At 34.0% G+C, this 27,044-nt stretch overlaps 1 protein-coding gene across 3 annotated transcripts in view; it reads left to right on the top strand.

Moving 5' to 3' along the window:
- The window catches only part of LOC113231154 (carbohydrate sulfotransferase 11), a 140,810-nt gene that overhangs the window by 39,025 nt on the left and 74,741 nt on the right, over positions 1 to 27,044 (top strand). For 2 of the 3 annotated variants that reach the window (XM_026465348.1, XM_026465347.1), the window contains one exon: positions 8,027 to 8,101. The exons of the other annotated variant lie outside the window; for it this stretch is intronic. In XM_026465348.1, the coding sequence (XP_026321133.1) occupies positions 8,027 to 8,101 (75 nt within the window). The remainder of the gene's footprint in view (positions 1 to 8,026; positions 8,102 to 27,044) is intronic. 3 annotated transcript variants of the gene reach the window in all.

Here is a 27,044-nt window from a genome sequence, read left to right on the forward strand (position 1 = left end):
CGACTGAAAGCTGTTACGCTTACATAGTTTCAGTTTATAATGTCTAATTGATTCAAAAACAATTGAAATAAACGAGCTTATGTATTTATGAGCTGATAAGAAAGGAAGAAGCATAATCTGTATTATAAATAAAGACACAAAGCGGTGTGGTTTTTGACAACTCCACTTGTAAAGTGACGTGGTAATAATATTTATGACAATAGGTTGCAATTAGTGCAAAATTATATTGTGTATTTATTGTTGTCAAATTAGGTCTAGGTACTATAAAACACTTTAATCATTAACTACCTAAAAAACCTGTGAGTTGAAACGATTACAATGCTATTTGTAACGGTAAGTACGATGAAGGTTAAAAATAGATAACACTGGCGAATATCAACCAAAATATGTCGCAGATGGAGCGATTACAGGTTTTCATTCGTATTGTAGAATAATTTGCTCTGACATGCAAATTTCAACTATTTACGTTAACCCTTTCATGAACAGTAACAACGTTTATTGTAAAATTAAATATTAGAATGTATGATCCTTGGAACGAGGTACCCCGTTTCGCAATAAGGATCTAAAAAACCAACTATAGGTTTTACAGTGCCATTTCCAAGTGCTTTCTGTGTAATTACTGCCTACTGCTTTTCCATACAGAAGTATCAATAAAGTACTGACAAAATTCAATGATCTACATACATTGAACATTTCAATACCTCCATAGAACAACGCCAACTTCATTTTTGGACCTATCCGGTTCATTGGAGTTACCGATTTTAAATTGAATCAATATAAGCATTAAAGCAAGAAAAGTGCAAAGTCGAAGTCAAAGTCAAAGATTATTTGGGTGAATATCAACAAATGCATTTTATTGTAAGTTTTGGTGGCGCAATTTTTTTTTAAGATTTTCCAGTATCAGAGACTCATTTGCAATAAAATAAAACATTTCATTTATATATATGTGACAGGCACATAACCATTTTCTATAATTTCAGAGATATTGGCAATTCAAAATTTTTGTCGCCACCAAAATTTAGAAAAGCCACCAAAACGCTTACCAATTGCACCAGAATTGAATATTGCCACCAAATTTGGAATGTATGTAAAAACAAACAAAATTAAATTAATTTAATCAAGTGTTTTAATTTTTAAGTATAAAGAAACCACTATTAGGCACAAAACTATAATTATAATTTAATCAAGTGTTTTAATTTTTAAGTATAAAGAAATTATTATGTTAACGTAACATTTTACCATATTAAAATCTACCTTATTAAAAATGAGATCCGATCCCCGTAATATTAACAAGGTCCACATGTTATGAATTAAATGCTTCTAACAAAAACAACTTACATTTAAAACAAACAAAAAATATATCAGTCTTAGATGTCCTAAAGATATACATTCAAAAAAGTAACTTTAAATAATAACAACTATAAAAAAAAATAGAAACTGCTAAGCCAGCAGTTTCTATTAGTGAAACTGTCTAATAAATTACAATAATTAAATCAGTCGTAATTTATGATTAATAACATATTTAATGTTTCATCATTGTACTTAATACAAATCTGAGAAAATACCACGATAATATATGGATAGAAAACAATCATATAAACAATTCTAAAAACAACAATTTAGTAATTTAGTAACATTACTTATTGATTTCCTAACCTTAGCGGAAGTGTAATTTTTCATTTGATGAACTTACTTCAAACAAAATGAAATAAATGTTTGTAAACAACATAATATAATCATCGAATGCTCATTATATTTTATATTTTACGGTTTAGTAACCATTTTAAAATCAATTTCGTAATCATTTACCAACTTGGAGAATATTAAAATATGTCATAGTTATCATCATCATCATCACTCAGAGCAATGATTCCAGCATTAAAATTTGTATCTAAATATGTAACATCATTTTGATCTTCATCTTCGTGACGTAGAGAAGCATCTCTAGAGTTTTCAAACTTAGAAAATGTATCGGTGTTGATGTTTTCAAAGAATGAACTAGTAGGGACAACATTTTCAAAATCCGAGTTTGTACCACATTCCCTGATTACTGAATCTATATTTGACAGCCCTATAGAAGAAGTTTTATTTTGAGATACCGTTGTTGTTTTAGGACTTAATATAAATTTGTTTGCCACAGTTGAAACTTTCTTTTGGTGTAATGGGGAAATCATTTTATTGTAGTTTTTATTGGGAGTTGAAGAAGAACTACGATTTACAACGCTATCTCTAAGAATATTTTGTAAAGGTAAATTGTAGAAGCCCAAATGTTTCCCATGGGGACATGCAATGGGTTTATTCAGACATTGAGGCTTGATGCAAGATAAGGCACGGAGTGCTAATTTAGAGTAATTACTTTTTCTCCAAATAACCTGATGAACCTTCATGTTGCCAGGAAAAGGCTTCAAATCCTGAGGAATGAGCCAATCTTTTTCTACAATTTCGTAATCTTCTACACGTTTAATTTGAATGTTATTACTGGCAGCTTTTAATGCGCAAATAAACGAATCAATGTCAGTAATGTCGTTTCCAAATGACACCAATTGATCCGCAGTTCTTTTTAAAAATCCTCCAACTCCATCCGGGGCACCCTTGCCATGACCACACTCACAATAATGCCAAACCACACACGTTAAACTTGGACAATAGGAACTTAATTGTGACATGGTGTAGAAAATTTTTTTGTTTCTGTATTGAGCAGATGGCGAATCTGAAACTATGTGCAGCGTATTTATATTTGGATTTATGCTTTCAATTTCAGTCAGTATTGGAACCATATGAGCCCACACCGCAGAAGCGTCATGCCTTAGAGAGGTGCTAACGGTGCAAAACGGCTGTGGTACGATGCTTTGATTTTGATTGCTTCGATGGTATATCACCGCAGTGTGAAGTGTAAACTGTGGTCTGCTGGCCCCAAAATGTACTGACTGAATTTCTGACGCATACTTAGCTGCGTAATTTTCACTAAAATCTATATGAACTAAGCATTCTGTTTCTGTCAGATTTTTCTTAATTGCTGTAGTCGTATTATACTGATTTTTTATATTACCACAGTGTTTTAGAAAGGAATCCAGAGAATCTTCAAATATTTTTATGACCTGTAACGGTTTTTTAACATGTTTGACTTTTTCGACGGCATTAGTTGATTTTTCGATATTGTTTTTCACGTAAACCTTAACTGTTTTTTCCCATTGCCAGAATATCATGCTATTAGAGTTGTCAAACTCTTGGTACAATACATTTTTGCTTTTACAAAATGAACAGTTCCTTTGAAGACAGTCTACATTGTTTTTATCACAGCATAAAGTTTTTAGTATGGCTGTTGTTGTGTTTTCTCTAAAAATCTTATATTTCTTTAATGAACGAATCAGAAGTTCCATGTTATCATGCATTTTACACAGGCAAGTATTTCGTGTGTTTAAGTCAGGCTTCCTAATCCAGAATGGTCTCAATCGGCAAAATGTGGTATAACTAATAGGTGGATTACCTGAATTTAAATACCTGTGATGTAAATTGCGTAATGTATCGGTTTGGTATCTCTTTTGTTTTTTTAACTGGTTTTTAGTGATGAAATCATTTTTTCCTGGACATACCTGGCTGTTTTCATCGTTTTCGTAAAAATCAATTACAATTCTTCGTACTTGTTTTGTTATAGGACTATTACCACCAATTTTGCCACGTATTTTCTGCTGCACTATTTTAGTAATTGGATTAGGTGCTTTAGCTTTTATCAATTTCACAACCCTTTCTAGTCTTTCAATTCTTTTCTTATAATTATTCTTCTCATTTCTTAGCTCTAGTACTCTTTTCTGTAACATGATTATTTGCCTTGACTTGTTTCGTTGGTATCTTCTATATTTATTTTGAATATTACGATATACACATGACGAGATCGATGAATCCGAAGTTGGACTGTTAGGAGCGACCGTAGAGTAATTGGAATGTATGCTGCTAACACAAGGCGATGGTAAAGGGGACGGTGGAGGTCTCTGAAGAGGGCTACTAGTATGTAAATTATTGGAAGAAATTGGTATTAGATTGTTAGTCAAATCACCATTTGATTCGATGCTGTCACGTTGAGACCGCAGAAAGACCCGATGGGAGCGTCTAGTATGACTGTCTGTGCTGCAATCTCGACAATTTCTTGGACGCAAGGCAATGGCGTCCGAGTTGCTTAAAAGTGGGTATCTACTACTACACCGTGACATTCTCGTACTATTAGAATGTTGCGCTGTTGAATATGTGTCGCCTCTATCGTTTTGCGGGAACTCTGTAATGGACTCGCTCCCACGAAGATTTGCCACCGTTGCTTCCATTCTTGCAGCTTTCTTTCCAGCGTAATATGCTTTATTGTACATTTTTTTGTTTCTTTGAACCAGTCTACGTTCACGTATTGGCATTTCATATAAAGGTAGAATCTTACCTTCTGCCTTTTTGCTATGATACCTTTCTCTTTCTTTTTTCCTTAACTCTTCCAATAGTACCGGATCATTTTTTATTCTTTCTTTGCGTTTCCTTTCCGCAATTCTTTTCTTCAACAGTCTTTCTTCTCGAGTTTGTTTCTTCGTGTTTGGCATCCTGAACGAAATTATTTAAATTATATTACTATTAATTTAAGTAAAATACGAATCTAAAATATTTTTAGGGTACAAGATCAATTATTTAATGTTACATTATCTGAAAAATTATGAACACCGTCTTTCAAAAGTTTATTCGGAAAAATAAATCATAATGCTTTAAAACAATATTCGAAACTGTATATTATATTTAGAAATATCATAACAATTTCAAATTTGGTGGCGTCTTTAAGTTTAGGTGGTTACATAAACGCCACCAAAACCACCAAATTAGAGCCACGTAAAATGAAATCATAGAAAAAAAATTACAGTAAAAATAAAACAAAAGCCAAAAAATCGAACCGAGATCATTAAATTATGATAAAGTAATGCCAAAATTTGCCTCGTTAATTTGGTTCGAAATACGACCTTAGAATAAAACAAAAATTGAGACCTTATGAAGCCAGAGAAACTTAATATTTTTTGTCGCATGTGCCACCAAAGAGCATATACGTACGTTTTTGGCGGGAAATGGAGCACAGTGCCAACGTCTTTCGCTGCCAGGCGCTAACGCACGACTGAGGCTTGCGCGGGGCGAGAACGTAACGGTTTTTTGTCAAACTACTTACCAGTTGCAACCGGCTGAACATTTGCCACCAAATCTACACTTTTCGCGTGGACAAAGTTTGATCAAGTACCCAATCTCCCACAAACTGGTAATTACAATACTATCAGTGATATTAGTTAGTGCCTCTAATAGCGAATACCATACGTTGAATTGTTTTTCATAAAAGCGTACACATTTTGCTAGAACGACTATTTTATACAATGAAACAGAATGTGGACACACCAGCAAAATTTAAAATGGGGACATAAACATTTTTTATTTATTATTATTGTATAATAAATATTCTGAAATTCTTGCCCTAAACTCATTTTACGTCTAATTAAACTATAAAAAATAAGTCATTAGTATTTCTTCACTTTACACCAGGATTCTCAGCCCGGACACGCAAAATTTACGCATGAGATATTCACCCATTTATTCCATAGGTAAACGTCACAGTTAAGCTACTGCTCGTTCACTACGCTGACCTCCCTGAGAAGAACGAGCAAGAAACTCTAGGGATTGCTCTTTTCAAATAAACTTAAAAGCTATGGAATACACTTTGAATTTGCAGATTTTTTGATGCGGTACTATTTAAATACTGTCCATGAAAGGGTTAAAAAATTGTCAATACCTAACCTATTGCTATACAGGCGCCGGTCATTTTAACAAAAACGTTCGACGTAGATAAAAATATTCACCGATTAGATAGCGATAAATCTATCTTTACTTAACTGCAAAAAGTGACTACATATGCAAAGTTACACTAGTATAGTGTAGGTAGAATAGGGAATACTGTTGTAATCATCAGAAAGCGATACAGTACCAGGCACCTTATCTGTAATATTGCAAAAAAAGAAATTACGCTTCAAAGTTGAAATAGTCACAAGCGACACCTAGCGTAGATTCATTGACTCTGAACCTCACTTTAGCAGTCCATACCATTTAAATGGTGTTTTTTGTCTGGATACTTTTGTTACATTTCACAAAGCGCACTCTGGTGGTTGTAATAATATTAGCATATGAAAGTATACACTATGTTTGTAAAATAAATAAGTAGACCAGACTTGTGAAAATGTATTAGACAGTATCTCTCAGTTGTGAAAGATAATCGACGATGTATTTATTATTCACAAAATTGTGGTCGTCTTTACGGCCGGTTTCTATATTTGATCCTGAATCTAAGATTGTTTTCCATCCAGATTTTATTCGATCCATCGATCGCTGCCGGATCTGTATTTCAATATGTCTATCTTGGCGCCTTTAAAAATAAGGATCGGTCGTAAATTTACTCCCTCTCTGACGTTTAATTCCACGCAATCGGAGTAAAAGTTCATTACATGAATTAATGAATAAAATGGTGGTTATGCTTCTAAGATTAATTTATTTATACATGTGATTTTATATGTGCTTTTGACAAAAACATAAATTAATTGCAAACTTTCAAGTATAAAATATTTAAACCGTAAGTACGTTTAAATATTTTAAACGTGACCATAAACGTTCCGTTCTGTTTCGAGGAACAGAACGGAACATTTATTGTCAAACGAGAGGGACGGCCATATAGGATGGAAAAAAATAAAGGGACGGCGCGCGGCGGCGGCGAAATGTTAATGTCAATTTATGTTTTGTTGATGTTTGTTTGTATTCGTGACGTGATAAAATAATCTGAATTATAAAAATACTGTTTTGATTTGATTTTGATAAATGGCATTATTTCATTTAAAACAAATTCAACTGATGTTTTGTTCAGTCTAAATTTGAATGTAAATATAGCGTCAGTTAAATTTGCCATGAAGTTTATACGCCTAAACGTTCTTGAGGACACAAGATACTCTTGGTCGCTGTCGCTATTATCCCAGTCCAATAAGTGAGCAAATTGTTCAAGATCACAGTCGCTATCACTTAAAAATAACTTCCATTTTCACACGATTACACAGTACAATCGGTCAAAATTGGAGGATCGCTACTATAGATCGAACACGATCAAAATCCGATTTGTCAAACCTATGGATAGGATATTGAAAGCGCACAACTGTCACTACCATACAAATGTCAATCTAAAAACGCCATACGTCCTCCCACAGATGGATTGAAACAAAAGACCGGAACGACGATCCATCGATCGGTTATTGAAATAGTAAAAATAGGATTTGGATTGATTATTCAAGCTCAGATAGCAAATTATGGATTGAGAATAAATATAGAAAGCGTCCGTTAGAGTGGTTACATACGGCTACTTCTAGCAGCGCATCTGGAACCATTCGGCCGCGATACAGTCGTCTACCTTTCAGTCAGTCAATAAACTGCCTCTGTGGTCGAACTGTTACCATACTGGTTTGCCACGCAGAGGTCCCGGGTTCGATTCCCGGGACGGGAGAAATATTTGTATGGGCTACCTTTATATCTCGAAAGAATTTCGATGTGATTTGTAGTTATCTATGTGTGTTTTGCCTAGTAAAAGAAATGCGCGACTTAAGCAACGTAATCGCGATGCAAACGCGACTCACTTTTCCAATGATTCAACATAAGCGACAACATCGGTGCAGTCACGCGTTTGCGTCTATGTAATCGTGCGTTTGTTTACATCACTGCTAAAGTCACCGTATGGAACCGCTCTTAGTGTGTAACATATGCCCACGCACTGGTATCACGCTAACCAATCTAATCTAAAGTACAGGGGAAATACGCAATTTTTGGGTGCAGAATTCGGTGGTTTTATTATCCTTCAAAATTTATTTTGTTATGTACACAACGAACTGTATGTGTTGTGTCCAACGTAACATATTTTCATATCATAAGTTTTATACGACAAAATACATAATATGGGTGTAAATTGAGGGGTATCTTCTTTTGTTTCCAGAGTGACTTCTATAAAATAAACGGGACATATTATGCGCCCGCTTTCACGATAACAACACCCACTTTGTTAAAACAGGTAACTTGGTTATTAAATGTCATAAGACACCTTACCCAAATGACAGCAACCGCAAGATTAGTGACAATATTGTGATGTCCCATTTTGTGGGTAACGCCACATGTAGCGAACTTTATCGGGCGACCTTATCCGAAATAGAAGTAGAGTTTGTATTTGATAATATTGTGGCCATTTCCTTTGGAAATTAAGTTATCTTCTCTCAACAACTCTACTATAGCCGCTTGCTAGGAAACTGTAAGCCGCGACACGTGCCGTTATGACATAAAATGAATAGGACAAATTTATTCCACTAATCTTGATGCACCCGTGCTTTAAATTTGTTTACATTGGGACAGTTGAATGAATAGTAAAAATACTCGCGTATGAAAACTGATATTTGTTTGTTATAAGCTTGTTGTATCCCACTGATAGGCAAAGTTTTTTTCATTGATTTTTCCATTGGTTTTGGACTGCATCTCTAATATATAGACTCATAGAAATGTTTCTTGCTATTATATAGGTACGTATATCGTCAAGCTGTTTGCCGATATATAATAATAATAAAATGAAAGTAGTTAACGTGTAATGAAATTGGATTACGCAACACATTAACTGTGAATATATACAATTAGTTTAACAATTTTCTTTTGGTTTATTTGCTAAAACAATAAAGATTTAAATTTTATTTTTAAAACTTTTTTGTAATAAATACATCGTGAGTACTCTAAATAAAGATGCAGCCTTGAACAAAATTGTCACGAGACTTTTTATTTTGGTTTTTATTTTTAACCGCTCTATATTATTCAATCTCCTGTCTCCGTGTAAACAAAGCATTACTAACCCACTAAACACGCGGCAAAAGGTCTAAAGACGACTGCACTGCGTTCACCCTTCGCCGCTCGGACTTGGCGAGGTTTGTTGTTTGTTAATGGTTGGTTTTAAGGCACATTTCCATTAATTTAGTAGCTTTATCTAACTTTAGTTCAGTGACAAGGCATTATATTCAATCACAAGAATCCACGGAATATAGTGACCCACGACTCATGTTCCGACAAACATTTTATAGCATGTTAGGATCTTCAGAATGGGAACATTATTACTATCAAGAATGTAATGCCGTTCCTGTAAAATATTAGATCTAGCTACTATATTTATGTAAATTAGCCTTTAAGTACTATTGTCATTTTCAGGTTAGAATTGACAGCTGTCATTTATTTTATAAAGCATCTGACAAAAAACACAAATGTGATTCATAAGCTATCTTTAATAAAAATAAATATTGCCATGAATATAGCGACATCTCTAGTCGTCTTCTGGTACCATGTGGTCTACTACCGTTCTCTGTCCGATAACGGTCCCAAACAATTACTGTCAAATAAGTAATACTTCGACCAAATCAAAAAAACAATGTCAAGATTGAAGCTTCATTCGCATTTTGCGTCTTTTGATTTGGTCTAATGTTTCTTTTTTGGCAGTAATTGTTTCGAACGGAGAACGGGAGATCCCCCTGACTGAGTGAAGAACCTTTCATGAGTTCTCACAGATGGCGCTAAAAGTTGTTTAAACCCAACATAAAAATCCGTAACAAGAACATAGACAAATTCGTAAGATCTGCTAGCTCAATCTGTAGCTGGGTTGGTAAGAGCGGTAGCCAGGTTGAGACGACACACGCAGGCTCTGGTTCAATTGGATCGAAGGAATTTGTCTTTGTAGCTAATTAAGTTTTTATTGAATGTCAGGATGTTTCATCACCATGATTGTTTTGAAATACTTTCATAGATTTCTGACAGATGGCGCTACGGCAAAACCAAAAAACCAAAAACAAAGATCCGACAACTAGGACATAGATAAATTCGTTAGGTCCGCCGGTTCATTCCGTGTCTTGTTTGACATAGCGTCTGGCTCGGTTTGCTGGGAGATGTCGGTTCGAATCCGGCCGGATCGAATGAATTTTTCTAAGACTCAATTTATATTGCGGCAGAGAGGAATATGAAGTGAATTTTCGTATTCGCATTCTCAAGCATGCACGAGAATTCCGCGGAGTATTTTGTCTCGTATTTAGTTTGTATGTTACACAATTGACCATAAAGTTCATTATGTTATGTACAATATCGTTACAAAAATTCGCTTCTATTCCGTTCCGCCGCAATGTAAATTGAGCCTTATTGTTCAATCTTTGCATTAATAATTATTTTTCTCTTTATGTTTGTTCGATCTGTGTATGAATAATAATAACGAAGTAGTGGAGTAGGTATTTTCACAATAGATGACTATCATTGTGGTAGAAACAACTTGATATTCAATAGAAAATAAATATAACTCTTAAGTTTTAATAAATAAGCAATAAATACTTTATAATTTCAATGACAGGTGTCAAATCTGACATGAAAGCGAGAATTGTAAAGCACCTAGTAGACGATGTTAATGTGACAACGCACGCCAGTAGCACCTCTGTTGTGACAGTTAAATAAATGTCTCTACAGACGAATTAAGGTCAATGTTAAGTGTTTGTGTTTGTATCGTGTCTTTATTGGAATGGGTGATGTGTTGAATGTTTATTTGTAAGTTTCGTTTAAGTTTACAAAAATGTCTATTGCAAAATTGTCTATTTCTTGAATGTTTTATTTGTACAGGTAATGTAATGTATTCAATAGCTATGAACATATAGCTTTGTTTAAGTATGCTATAGAAGAAGGAGATTATGCAGACGTGACTTAAGTTTACTTGAAGATACAAATTATCAGAAGAGTTTTCCGTGGTTTGCGTCAGAAACGGCGTACGTCACACACAGACAACACTTGTGGACCCAACAGACACTTGTGGACCCTGCAATAAAATTTATTGACTTTGATCATTTAAAAAGTAGCCAGGAAGTGGTGATAGGTCGATTCCTTTTCATAATTTAACATAAGACCCTGTGACTTGTCTATCACATCTCAGCCTCCTGATACCCAGTAATCTACAATGGTAAAAGCGCTAAACGCCCAATGTACTCTTAAAGACGTTAAAGACGAAACCGACTTCATGCAGACGAGGTCTTGGCAGCATGAAGTTGATTACGACTTTACGCAACAACTAGAAACATGCAGTCAATATGTTATATATATAGGCCTAAAGATTACGGCCCATAAACTGACTCGGTTAATGGATATTTGCATACAAAAACCTTTAATTAACATAAATCAAATTTAATTATGATATCATAAACCACTTTTTATTTTATGTAAAAAAATATCGAAAATCCACAAGGTTGACATGTAACAGGGCGATAAGGATTTAAGATTAGACATTTTTTAATTGTTTTAAAGCCCTAATTAAGTTATTGTCAGAGTTTTTGTCAAAATAAATAACATAACACTCGCGCGCGCGAACTCTGCGCGGTTAGTTGTAGTAGGAATAAAACCGAAATCGCTCTCTGAGTAATGGACAATAAACAAACACGCAAATATTGTTCATTATCACATAAATATTTTGCATATAAATACATTTTTGTTATTCCATAATGACCAGTACCCACAGTTAAGCGACACATACCTTTGTAAAGTATACATATGTTTTTTAATAATTAGCCCTATGTCATGCCCTATTTCTGTACGCCGTGTGTATTGTTTTTACGTTTTGGTGGATCACAATCTTTGACTGCGATATTTTCAATAAAATATGCAATTGGCGTTCATGTCATCTTAGGAAGGATCTGGATCTGAATCACTTCCCATTATGTGTTTACACCTTCAGAGGTTAGATGATATAGCATACACATCTCTCGCTGCAGCGACAAACCAATTAAATGTACACGCAACGGTCAAAAGACCTCAATATTCTCCAGCTCACTATTGCAGTAAGTAGCGTGTGTTTTTCACAATTCACAATTTTTATTTATTGATGTCGCCTCAGTCACTCTACATCAGTCATCGGCACGCTAAATCTATATACATTATTTATAATAATAGATTATCGTTCTATATCTACGAAATACAACAACTTAAAAAACAAAACAAAAGACATTAACAGTCTTGGAATACATATATTTGCCATGTTTTATTGAAACCGGTTTCATCCCCTAGTTTGCCACCCTTAGAGGTGGAATACTTTCTTCAAATTTAAATAGTACCAATACTGAGGTATCCTCTTTCCAACAGAAAAATAATCGTCAAAATCGGTTCACAATGCCGTAATAAATAGAATAATCGCATAACATAGTCAAATAATCGTTTATTCCATAGGTAAATTTTTTACACTTGAAAACATCATTTTTTAAGCTAATGCTCGTTCACTACGCTGACCACCCTCAGAAGAAGGAGCGATTTCTCTTTTCAAATAAACTTAAATGCTATAAAATAATTTTGAATCATTTTTGTGTGGAATCTAGACTCACGTTGTTTTTCCATTAATCTTTATCTAACACGTAGTCATCGAGTATAACCAGAAATAGAGACGAAATAAGGGCCATATATTCCTGGTAACACATTAGCGATACAGCTCTTATCGATATGAACACTCGTTTGCACTGAAATATAGACAGGCCAACTACTGACCTGTGTGTACGTCTCCGTATATTCCAAAAAATATTCTGTGTTTATTGTAATAAAGATAATATCTCTAACAATGCCGTGCTGTTCTATTCTGTGGTGTTGGAAAAACAGCAAAACATCTAATTACAAAACAACCGGAATCACATTTCATCGGTAATTAAATATTAAATATGTAATTTTGCAATTTTCGTCTATTATAGCAAAGCTCAAGTTAACTGGTCGATTTGAAGTGAAACAGTTGACGACACCCATTGACACCCCTGAGTTCGAAACAATTGACGGATGCATCAATTGTTTCGAACTTAGGCTAGCGAATCGGAGCGCAGTTGTCGCAGTATTGATATGGCAGAATAGTTTTCAAACAAATTAAATGACATTTCGTCTCTATTTCTGGTTATATACTCGATGCGTGTAATTTACAATTTTGTAATATGATTTATCAATTAAAGTACACAAAAAATCAGTCATGCACAAAAACAGTCAAATTGAGAACGTTCTTCTTTTTTGAAGTATGTTAAAAACTTCACTTGTTTTCTATTACTAGAAAGGCGAAGTTAACAATGCACATTCCGTGTCTATCGTGGTTAAACCATAATCAGCATAATTCGTGTCACATACATAATGTAACAGATATTGTAGATGGTTTTTGCGAGAGTTGCAATGCATACTAACAATCATTAATTCTTACAGATATAGTATATTATTGTAGAGGCCGGGAAATAAAGGATTACTGGACGCGTATGAGTTACAAGGCCGAGCTCCAGTGAGCCCTTGTATTAATACGAGGCAAGCATTTCCCGTTCCCGCCGAGTTTTACACTTTCTCTCTCAAACATGATTTACTCAAATAACGCGAGGAAATAATAGAAGACTAAAGAAAAGAAGATGTATAATAAAAAAGAAATCACATAGTTTTTCCAGGCACGTTTAATCACAGACATAAGATATAATGTCTGTGCGTTTAATAGTAGTCTGCTGAACTACCGCGACGCGATTTATTGTGTATCCATAAATACTTATTTTCATTATCGCTCTTCTCACTGGATCTTATTTTCGCGACGAACATAGAAAAATGCCCAAAAAGCCAGAAAATAATATCAAAGCAAATAATTATTTCAGTTTATTTACCCGCTTTTTTAAAAAAAAATTTGCGGTACAGGTAGGTACTTTTAATTCTCGCAATACGAACATTTGGCAGTTGGCTGTATGAGTTTTTCTTTTGCCTTTTTACGTTGTTCATTTTTTTTATTTATTAAGGCTTTGGCAAAGCCATCAGCTTAAACATGAAGTTTAATTATGTTTCTGTAAATATGGCCGCCCAAAGAGGATTTTTGAGGCCCAATTTGAGGCGGCGTGCTTGGATTGACTCGGGATTCCTTAAAACGGGCCGATACGGGTATTCTAGTTCGAGATTCGTATAATTTCGCATTTTAATCTTCGATTAAGGCACAATAGCACTATCCTATTCCACTTTAAACTAGATTTCACAAAATAATTGAAAATTTAAAATAAAAACGAAACTTTTCCCTCCAAAAGGTCCAGAGCGAATCTCAATTACGTTGTTCATTAGAATTAAAAGTTTAGAGAAATGGACATTAGTGGATTTTCTTACTAACATTCATTGACTTACAATTATACTAACATTGCACGCTTTGGCCGGAAAGTAATCGCTCGGGCCATAAATGACAAACTTCCGTATTCGTTTTTTGAAAGTAATGCAAACATTTTCGAGCATGTTTGAGAAATAAATATTTAGGTAATATTTTTTATGATGTTACATGACGGGCGACAGGCCTATCCATTACAGTTACAGTGCCAATCAGAGCTTAAAATCGCAAAAAATTTATTGTACTGCACCCGTCACCCGACATAAGTTATAGCTTTTTTTTAAGTTCTAATTTATCGACATTCATGTTGTTTTTGTAAGTTGTGTTTACTTGTAATTGGTTGTGCAATTAGATAAGATCTTCTATACCTACATTTAATTTTAGTAAGTAACATTGTAATAACTGTAAGTGAACCAATAAATAAATAAAAAATAAAAAATAAATAAAAGTTGACAAGTCTCATATGCCTGTAATTTTACCAGCACCCTTACCCTTCAAAACCGGAACGCATTAATGCTCACATCACTGATTGGCGGCAGAAATGGATAAAGATGCACCTCCTAAAGGATATGGTCTAATATGCGGGAGTTATGCGAAGTTGTATTTTTTTATTTCAAATGCGTTTGTTGGCTTTACCAGCATCTACATTTGGTCCTAGAGTATTCGTAAAAAAGAAACTTTTTAGTTAGCATTCAGTTAATATTCCGAAAAATCGAATAAACAAACATGTTTCCTTTGTTTTGTTGATAATAAATGGTGATAGTAGTAGTTATGTAATTCCTGAAATTCACTTTTAAGAATTTCCCTGGCTCCTTTATATAGCTATGGGGATTTGTTAGTTATTTTAATCAATTGTCAATGTGTTAGTAATATAATTGTGAAAAACAGTAGCGTATTTGGTTTATGCGATCCATGAGTACAATATTATGTATTATTTAATGGTTACTGAAACACAGTTGTTTTACACTCCGCTGCAGGTAATGGACTTAAGGCCCAATTTACATTGCTGTGGAATGGAATGGAAGCAAAGTTTTTTGTATATAGCATAATGAATTTTATGCCAATTGTGTAACGCACAAGTAGCTGCGGTAATTCCCAAAACTACGCCAAAATTCGGAAGCCTGCTAATTTTCTTAAAACCATCATTTTAATTCCATTGAGACTCCACTGGAATTATATTGCAATTATTTTAATAGTTATTATTCTGCTAAAATCTAGTTGCAATGGTAGTCGAGTTACAATAGACTGTCAGTGGAATGGCAGTGACGGTATTCGTTCAATCAGTCACTAACGATCGATGTTGATTTAGTAAATCTACCATGGAAATTACTATGCATATCTTAATTTTTGTCCACAATTTAATTAGTCCTCAAATTAAATAAATATAATATTAGTAGACTACGCCACCAACTCGCCATTGACGAGCAAAATTACAAAAAAATGAAATGGCAATTGAATAGTAGCTCGATGGCTAGCCCCTGACAAGATACTACTAGCAGAATACTGCTAAAAGTTGAGAGTAGTAGAGTAGTCTTCCAAACGTACAAAATCTGCCATTGACACTCCATCGACACACAACTGAGATGGTTTAACATTAGCAGACTTGGGGCCCTGATAATTGGCTCGTATCTAGATTGTACGTTACGAAATTGGCATAAAGTTCATTACGCTATGTACTATTTCGTTACAGAAATTAACTTCCATTACATGCCACAGTAATGTACATCGAGCCTTGTGCCTTAAGCCATTGATAAGATTGTGATCGCAAGGGAAAACGACGAATTAAAACACGATTACAGTTATCCAACAGTTAGGGAACCAACTAATCAGTATTACATCATTATATATTGACGTGATTCGCCCCATACAGACGTTACTTTAGGCTATTATCCATTAGATAAAATCGTAATGGTTACATTAAGCTGTATTCGCCATAGAATACAATTATCATACAGTACAATACTACAATGCAATGGTTGTAATGATAGTAATCGGTACCTTTCGGAAAATAATACATAATTACTAATGATCGCTAATGGAAGACTTTCTTTTAGAAATTGAACGATTTACAAAAGTAGATCCTTGTCTACAATCTGGTCAATGATAAATTTAGCTTAGAAGAATTTAATCATATATCGAGCATTATTGCTCCTCTTCGACATAGGCCTTTAAAATCCACGAAGATTGACTTAAATGCACAATTATATGTGCCGTATTCCGAACGGCATCACAAATGAAAAATTGCAATTAGAATGCAGCCAGAAATCATGTTGGAATGCTGTATCGTGTGTCTAGACCAGAGGTTCCTAAACTTTTTTGTGTCGTAGACCACATGCCAGTATTTTCTATTTTGCTTACGCAAAATATATATGTCCCCTACATATGTATTTTGCATAGGCCCCATCTATCTAACCCCATCCCTTTCGAATGTGGAACTTTTCCATATTCGAAAGAATGTGTTTTTTGCAGCTACTAACTTCAATAAGTTTAACTGTACAGTGAGAAACTTTATTAAAAAATACACAATTCATACTTTTATCTAACCGAATTGTATTACTCTTTGTTGTGAAATATTTACTTCCTAGGTCTAGGATGTCTCTTCTGAGAAAGTCTTATGTATATACATACGTAGGCACTATATGTGTAATGTAGGTTATTTCATTTATGGAAAGACAAAAAATGTTGTTTCTCGATCTGTCCCTATCTTTGACATGAACCCCTGGCGGACGACAAAGACCACTTTGGGAACAATCAGCTATTTATTCAGATTAGATAGTTATTCAGATTCTTATAGCCCTGTAGTTAATTGACAACAAATTTATTAAAACAACGAATAAACAAAAAAAAAAAAAACACACAATACATTAATATCATCATCAAATATCAAAAATGGTTAGTGATTTAATTTTGTCACTGTTAAATATTAAGCAGAATGTTTTTAATTTCCTACCGAAGCGCTGAAGTCTTTGTTATTTTCTTTACTTACAGCTATATTTATATACGTTACTTAGGTATGGTCTCGATTTTTATAATTGTCTACTTGCAAAACGAAGGAAAAATATACGTTATATCGAGTTCTTAGGTTTTCGCGATTGTTACAAATAGGAAATGAAACTATTTTTCCGGATTTAAATCGCGTATATTTGTTTTTTCAAACAAACCGACGTTTCGGGCCCTTTACAGGTCCCATGGTCACAGTTGATACGTTACTTTTTCGACTTCGAATTCGCAACGTATGATTTTGAAACGCAACAGTTTTTTTTTGCGAATTACGAATAATTTGCAAACAAAATAAATGAAATTTATGCTCTATTGATCTAATTGCAATTGAAATTTATGCTAGTAGGATGCGGAATTTTACTTATAGAGGTACTTTTTTAGAAAGATGAGTGAGAATTCAGTTTAAAAATTATGAAAATTTTGTATATCCTTTTTTTTCATAACTTTTTCCGTAAGAAAAGCAATTTGTTTACGAATAACAAAATTTTGAGTAGACATCTTGAAAATTTTACCGAACTACATACATAACTCATTTTTGAACAAGTAGGCTTTTACGCTCCTTCTTTCCCGAAGTATCAATATATTCAAATAACAGACTCACGAAAATATAAACAAATGAAAGGTAAATTCAATTCATATTGATTTAAAAACACAATAGTGAAATAAAAATATATTTTTTTATAACATCAAGTGACAGGACGTACAAGTCGTGTGTCTCATGGTAACCTACACGGCTGTCTATAACAGTTGCACTGCCACTCAAGAGCTTTAAATCGTAAAGACTTGAGGGACACTGCGCCGGGCACCCTGGAACATAAGTTAATAAATCCCATCTGCCTGTAATATCACCTGCACCCTTACCCTTCAAAACCGGAACACAGTAATGCTGACATTACTGCTTGGCGGTAGAAATATGTAAGGTGGCAGTACTTCCCTGGACGAATAATATTTTTATAGGAGCAATAGAGCTCTTTCCCAAGGAGCACTATTGCTACTATAAAAATATTAGCGGCCAGTAACATGCGTCTAAAGAGAATAATTATATTTTTTTTTTTAAAAACCTATCTCAAAAGTTTGCTTATCCGTTTTCACTGTTAACGAACACAGCGAAAACGATAACTGAAACGCATATTATGCAAGTCTGCCATGTCTGACATTCCATTTTCATTTGAATTGTATAATTTGTGCCAAGTTTTATCGAAATCGGTCAACGGAAAGTGGGTGAAGTTCAATAAACGGGTTTCATCCCCTAGTTTGAGTGAAATACTTTCTTCAAATTTGAATGGAACTACTACTGAGGTACCCCCTTTCGAACAAAAAAGAATGATCGAAATCAGTTCACAAATATCGGAGTAACGCGTAATATGTCACTTGTGCATGCGAAAAATACATACGAATTGATAACCTCCGCCTTTTGAAACTGGTTAAAAAGAAAAGCATCCCTGGAGGATGACATCGCGCATCGGTAACTATAGAAAAAAAAAACACCGTCCATAGTCACCATAATTGGCAGACAGGTTGCGTCAACTTCTTTATATACCGCCTCTCTCCTAACTGCCGTTACTGGTTGTCGTATATCTTCTTTTTTATTATAGAACGAGTTTGGCACGAGCTACAGCTTAAGGTGCTAAGTGAGTGGAGGAAGGACAGATGTGGTGTAATAGCACCAAAGTTAAATATTGTCAAACACAGTCCAAGATACCAAACCGCAAAAATGTATAACAGTTACCCTACTGAATTTTAAAATGGCGTTGGATCTTTCAAAAATAGTTTGAAACATTTCTTGTTGGAAAAATAATTTTATTGTATTGATAAATTTGTTGTTGGAGGCGTTTGGCGTTAATTTGTATTTAAACGTGTTATGGATATTTAATTTGACATTGTTATTATTATTGTATTACTATTATCATTATTTTGCATTAATGACTTGTTAATTAAATTATGATCGATCTCTTCTATGTTATATTGTATTTGATGTAAGTTTTTAATTGTAATTGTATGTTTTTTCAACACCATCTATTTTGTTAAGGAAATAAATAAATGTATGCTGAGCGGTAATATGTTTCTCTATAATCGCAGTACTGAGTACTAAAAAAACCGGCCTCAAAAGTACGTGGAATTACGTCTATTTGCCAAGTTTTATTGAAATCGGTTACCGGAAATTGAGCAAACCCGGATTCATCCCCTAGTTCGCCACTATACGGGACTTGACACAGGAGATAATAAAAATCGGCTCTCACTACTCAAAGTATATTGAGAGAAAAACGCCTTGAATTGGAGAATAGCAAAAACAACCATTAAAATAATTGCTCCTTATAATAAAATTTAGGCGCTATTTATAAAAATGAATCTTCATGCGTGAACAGCCACCCTTAGAGGTGGATGATTTTCTTCAAAATTAAATGGGATCACTATGTAGGTACCCTCTTTCCTACAAAAAAGAATCATAAAAATCGGTTCACAAGTGGCGGAGTTATCGCGTAACATACATACAAAAAAAACCTACAGTCGAATTGAGAACCTCCTCCTCTTTTTGAAGTCGGTTAAAAAAATGCATTATGCTACTTGGGACGGGGGGACAATATGTCGGACTACGAAAATTTTGTAACTCTGTAGTTGTAGGTGTATACCACAATCATAATCAACAGTATTTTTAAACGCCAACAGTAGTACGTGAAGGAGTGGATCGTACAACTAATCTGTATTCACAACCTTAGGTCCCTTGTAACGGGACCCCGGACACGAAGACTAAATGCAAACGACAATGCAAAACTGTATTGTCTTGTTTTTGTGTATGTAATTATGTGTATTTGAAAAGAATACCTTTCTCTGTAAAAAAAATGCTTTTTAATAACGGCAAATGACTTTAAATTGAGATCATCATCGTCGTCGTCAAGTTATACATTCTACTGCCGAGCACGGGTCTCCTCTATAAAGAGATTTTTTGACAAACTCATCAATTTCAAATGTGTGTTTGACAGTTTACGCAGTGCTAGTAAAAAACTTTAGGAAAACATGTTGTATGTAGTTGTAATCTTAACAACAATTTGATTTATCAAATTGTTGTTAAGATTCATGCATTTATTATAACCTAATGTATGTATTGTTTGTTGGCATGTAATTTATGTGTCTATAATAGAAAAAAATTGTATATCGAATGTATTTACAATGGTTCCATATTTATTTACTATGCTCCTCGAATTTGTGAAAAAAAAGAAACAAAAACACAAAATTCGGGGAGCATAATATTAGTACCAAATAAGGCTGTTAATATTAAAAACAGAAAATGACCAGAAATTAATTTGGCTTAGTGTTCATTGGAAGTATCGATTTTTTCTTTATAATGAAGGCATTTGCGTGAGCGTGTCAGGTGTTAATGACGTTGTAAGTTACCAAAATTGCTTTTTAAACTGTCGATGTATTTTTTTTAGTTTCTTTTTAATCCTTCATATGTTTTATATTTATGAAATATTATTTTCAATAAATTTCAGTCAACCGTGACCGTGGGATAAAGGGTTTCCCGACCCGAAACATTGGTATGTTCGAAAAAACAAATATACGCGATAATCCGGAAAAACTAGTTTCATTTCCTAAATATTATTTTACTGGATTTATTAATACTAAAATAATTGGATTCATATACATAATTATCATTTATGATTTCAATTATTCGTGCATTTTTTCACAATTATACATATTTTGAGCTAGATATCATTTCAAATGTAATTCGGTAAAAGAATGACAGAATACGGTTTATTGTTGACGTAATGTGCTTTAGGGAAAGATTTCTATTTATTTATTTTTTTATTTTTGTAATATCAAGTGACGGGAATAACAAGTCCCACGCCTGATGGTAAGCTACACGCCCGTCCATAACACTTGCAGTGCGTTTTAGAGCTTTAAATCACAAAGATCTGAGAGGCACTGCCAGTGCGCCTATTACCCGTAATACGTACGACATAAGTTGACAAATCTCATGTTCCTGTAATTGCACCAGCACCCTTAACCCTTCAAGACCAGGACACAGTAATGGTGACATTACTGCTTGGCGGTAAAAATATTCATAAGGAGCGCTACTGCTACTATGCTCCATAATCACGATACCAATATAAAAATATCAAAACGTAAGTAACTGCTGCGTTTAACAAAGATTATTTCAAAATAGCACGAGAATTCTGTGATGAACACTTTATTTTATTTCCAATTTAAAAACTGTCTACTGTAAATGTAAAAAAACTGTAAAAAAAAACTTCGCTAATATTATTACGCGTTGTTTATAATTATTAGAGAAACGATTTACTAGGCTATTTACGAATCACATTAACTAGTCTCGATCATGGTTTCTTTGTTTACAAATGTCACCTCAGTTTGACGGCTCAAATTGTGTGAAGTCGCAGAGAGAGTGGCGCTGGTCAATCAATCATCTGACGTGAACCTATGACATGGTGGTCTTTGGCAGTGTTGCCATTGAAAATAAAAAGTGAAGTAAATCGTCAATGCTTTATAAACGCGCACATTAACAAGAGGGATTTTGGTGTGAGTTACTTGGAAAGTGAAGATATAAGCGCCGCCGTTTTCTGTGAATTTGCCACGTGACATTTGAAATCCGTTTTAACCTGATTTATATTTTGTACTTTGAAATCATTGAAATTAATTACTATAAAAACTGGGTAAACGAATCAATTGCAATCAAATGATGTTATTATTTCACCGCCGGCTTAATTAATTGATAACGAAGAGTGAATAAGGCCAATTTGTCAAATAATTCCTGACAAAATCAGTGACGAGGGTGTTTATCTTAACGTCTCCCGTTATGATCTTATTCCGACATGTATAATTTGCAATATGATTTATTTTACAATGTATCAAGAGTATCAAGTAGAAAAAATACCTCTTTTGAATACTCTAAGTATGGTGCTTTAGCTTCCTAGAGACGAAGAAAAACCTAACTTTTCCATATTACATACCACAAGTGCTTTAATTACTTACTTTGGGATCAGAGCAACGTATGTTATGTTGTCTAATATATGGATATATTAAATTAGACACCAAACTTAGTTCGGCACCATAACAGCAACTACACTAAGCATATCCCATGAGATACAAATTCCCTAAACAGCAATGCGACATTCGAAATTTGAACAATCTGTAAAAGAATTCCGTTGCTGGATAAGTTTAAACGACTTTTGGGACAGTGTCTCGCGGCGGTGAAGGCGTTCAGTCATCCGTATTCTGTTTCTTTCCAGTTATGAAGATTTATTTTCGTGTGTTTTCCTTAGACAAATCGTCGAAATCAAGACAACCAACATTATAATTTAGCTCGCAAATTAATACCTATTCTTCTATAACAATAGGGTCGTCAAAGATGAAAGCGTGGTCGAATGCGATGTTTTGACAGTACCAGACTTTCTCTCCACGAACAACTATAATTGTGTGTATACAAAACCATCATAAGGAAACTGTATGTGTAAAAGGTTAACAAAACTCTTAGAAACAACATATTAGCACAAGGTACTTGTCTTTATTCTTGATCCCACATTTAGGTTTGCCATTTTCAGAATTTCAAAAAAACAACATAACTGATTGAGCAGTCACAGCCAAAGGGTACCGCCTCTTAAGCAGAAGGTCGGTGGTTTGAATCCGGGCTTGCACCTCTAACTTTCTCAGAATTTAATTTGAACCATGAGCTTTTCGGTGAAGGAAAATGTCATGAGGAAACCTGAATACATCTGCGAAGTGTAAAACTACAACCTATGAATCTTCATTATGAGAGAAGGCCTGTGCCCAGCTAGCCCCACTGACTACATATCGTTGTCATCCTTTACTTCTTTTATAAAAACTATCGTAACAAATACAAATAAATTTTCCTTTACTAGCATGTCTCTAAGAATTGGTAATAATAAAGCACAAACGCGGAACGATGACTTGTAAAATAGACACGGATCAATATTTGCGACTGTGTAGGGTGACCATGAATTATTCATCTGAGTGTATTATGCTAGCAGACAAAGCATTAGCACAAATACACAAAGCTTGTGAGCGTAGAGAAACTGTTCTCTTCTTTACTTTAATGCTATAATAGTAACACAGTTAGCGTGAATGGTATCACTACCGTGCACCGCCTGGAGAGATAACTCGCGTGGTATCATTTCTGGCAGCTTGAAGAACATACAGCATTATCTTTCAAGGAAAAGCAAAAGCTTATTTCAAGAAATGGTTAATGGACAATATTTATTATATTATAGCCTTAATAATTTTTTTTAAGAGATATTGCTTAAAATATTTAAAGTTCGTTTTATAAATATGAAAAACTTGCTTAGCTCGCTATTTCTGCTTAGTCAAAGTCAAAGTTAGTGTTATAAATATCAGATTAAGAGCTTTACTTCATAAGTAAAGACAGGAATTTTTATAAAAGGGAAATTCTAAAATGAACCGAAAGAAGGCAAAAGATCAACATAATTGATTAAATTTGATATTTATTTAAAAATATGTGTTTTCTTTTAATTTTAATTTGTGAAATTTAAATTGTAACTGAATTTTAATGACTGTACTTTTAAGACAGATTACACCCAACGTGTGTAGGAACTGTGAAACAAATTGCATGAAACACCTTTATTTTACCGCTTCATACAGCAAGCGTTTCTGAGTTCTGATTTTTTTGTGCCTGAGCACAGTTATAACACCTTGAAATCAGTATGTGTTCAAAAACTAAAGAAAGAATTTGTGAGTTTAATTTTTTTATGTTGATGATACGGAATGTACAGCGGTTAGCAAATTTAAGTAACTGAAAAAAATCATCGCATTGTTATCGGCGGGCGATAGCGTGGCACCAACTTGGCAAAAAAGGAACTATCGCAATAACGTTTAAAACGTCAAAATGAACTATTAATAACCATTGTTATTAACAATGCATAGATACTAGCAACTCTCTAAGCAAAACTCTGTACAGACAAATATACTATAGCCATACGTCTTTGAGTTCATTTTCTAAAAGCAATTCGTTTAATATAACCCTTCGTTTATGACATACCACTGCCATAATCAGTATTTTTTTGGTGACCAATGTTTCCAAGTTTTGCGAAGTATTTCTTTAACCTATATACTTCTGGATCACTTCTTACAGGTAAGGGAGCAATACTTACTTACTACGATCCGGAGTGAGTCTTAGCCTCCGGCAGAAATGCGCCACAACTTTCGGTCTCGTGCCAATTTGACCATTCGGGCACATTCAGCCCTTTCAAGGTCTTTGGAAATTCCATCCTTCCAGCAATATCTCAACCGGCCCACTGGACGATGACGTTGCCCCAATACACCCTTTTGGCAGCTCGATCTTCTCCCATTCTTTATATATGCCCTAGCCAGCGATGTCGACCGGATTTTATCTCCCCGATTATATTTGGCTCTGACACTTAGCTAGTCTAGCTCTTCTATCTCTCTAATGAATCTGGTCCCCCAATTTCCAAATTCTCCTTTAATTAGTTCCAGAGTCTTTCGAAATATCTTCCGTTCCACAATTAACATTTTATTTTGAATGATAGTATCATCCTTACTAGTTGACGTTACTTTCAGGCATACTAAACACTTTTCGTAATTTTTTATTCTGCATACAAACTAAGAATTGAATTTCCTACCTGCGTCTCTGTTTCCGAGGTCATACAACCCGAATGTATTTAAGGTGCGATTTAATAGGCATGTTCTGGGTGAGCTTGTTCTATGGTAGACTCCATCTTTGCTGCAGGACTAAATACTGGTCAAGAGCAAGTCCATTGACAAGTGAAAACAGTTTGTATTATATATATATATATATATATATATATATAATACAAACTGTATATATATATATTTAACGACCTTTAAACTATGATTCAGAGACCAATGTCAAAAAAAGTAGGTCAAGTTTGCAGTTAAATCCAAGATCTCTCGTCAGCTTACCTTATTTTTACGAGCAAAGAAATACTGAAAAGAGATGGACTAATGCCAATTTGTTAAGCTGATATCTTTATTTCTCCTGTCTGTTGTGCTCGTTGCAATGTCTAGAAGCAATATGTGAAAATCGTCCATTTAAACATGATCAAAATGAAAAAGTGTGTTTGTCCCCATATGCGTTCCATTAAATTATTCATCCGATTGTGATAAAACTTTCGTACTTGTTGGGCCTACACTCGAAGTTTTCTGAAGTATTGTACAAATAGAATCACATCGAATTTTTAGGTTTTCGCGATTACTATATATTACACTATTTCTTTATCTAAGATCCGTCAGCCGTGACCATGGACCTGTAAAGAGGCCGAAACAAAATTTAGTTTGTTTGAAAAAACATATATGTATACTCGAATGAGAACCACTTTAAAATATCAGGCCAGTAAATGAAATTAAAATAATAATGTACTTATTAAAATTAAAGTACAGTGGTATATACATATATACGCATGAACGGATACAGCTAGCTGTTATTAAAAATACCCACACAAACTTCGAGTTCGACTGAAACTGTGTGTGATATGATAAAAAAATTATCATTTTAGTTTTATTATATAAATTTATTCCTAATAAAACAACGTAAAATAAAATTATTAAAACGCGAAAACGCTTACCGATTGTAATGTATGCCATCGACACGATAAGAAGAATAACCCATATCGTTTAGTCGCATTTTACGCTGCACACGCGATTTTTTATGCAATGTTGTAATTGTATAAAGCGTATTTGCATAGTAACCGTGGAATTTGAAACTTGGCACCAACTACAGAGCCATAGAATTGGAGATACTAAGTGCTATAACAAAGTAATATGTGATAAAAACTTCCGCCTCTAACATTCTACTATTTTCAGTCAAACATGGTGAATATGACAATATTTTCATTTACAAAGACCTATTAAATAGCATTGGTCTATTTTAAAAACGACAGCGTAGTTTAAAAGATTCAACAAGAATTTAGAAATTAAGTATGTATCCTGACAATTGTGATAATAACAATTTCCGAAATTCTTTATCTTACTTTTAATAGTTCTTGGCATGTTTTCAAACATTTGCTGAGATCATTTATTTTGAGTGTTATCCTAGAGTACAGTTGGAAATAAATCTAGTTCAAGTCTAAATACCGACCGAGCTAGCTCATCGAAATTAAACTATTTAAACGCCTAAAACTAGGGCGATGAACATAAAGGAGCTATTTATCTTTTTAAATTTACTGCAACGTGTCTTCACGGATTATTTATACAAATTTATATAATACTACCACATTCCGTGGTAGATAATACCTATACCAAGCAGAACAATCAACCTAAGTCCAATTTGACCTATCCGTATTTCACGTAATTTCTTAATAATAATATTTTTTATCCCTTCGCGGTGGATGGACTATAATACCTTTAAAATAGCTCTAGGTTTCATCACGCAATATTAACTCGTATCAGTAAAATTCAAACAAAAAAGAATTGGTACTTATCACGGAGAATAATTTTGAAAACATGGCTACGACAATATAAATAAACTATCGTAGGCCGTTGGCTCAGTGCACGTACCTCAGACAGCAAAAAAAAATTATATCGATCCACTTTTGACATATATTTCTTTGCTATTCTTCCGCAATCATTAAATACTATAACTTTTACTAAGATAACGTAGATTTATTTTAAAAACGTCAATAGATAAAAAGAGTGAGTGACATTAGAAACTCATTCCTCATGCCTTAACATACGGATGTTATGTTCATGACGGCATGAAGATGCCGTGGAAAAACAAGAAACAGACAAAACTTGAAACGGGAAATACAGTATTTGAATGTTAAGAAAATTCGGAATATAACGAGTGCTGAATTAGCAG

The sequence above is a fragment of the Hyposmocoma kahamanoa genome, unplaced genomic scaffold (genome assembly GCF_003589595.1).
Source record: "Hyposmocoma kahamanoa isolate Upper Pololo Valley unplaced genomic scaffold, ASM358959v1 64, whole genome shotgun sequence".
Taxonomy (NCBI): domain Eukaryota; kingdom Metazoa; phylum Arthropoda; class Insecta; order Lepidoptera; family Cosmopterigidae; genus Hyposmocoma; species Hyposmocoma kahamanoa.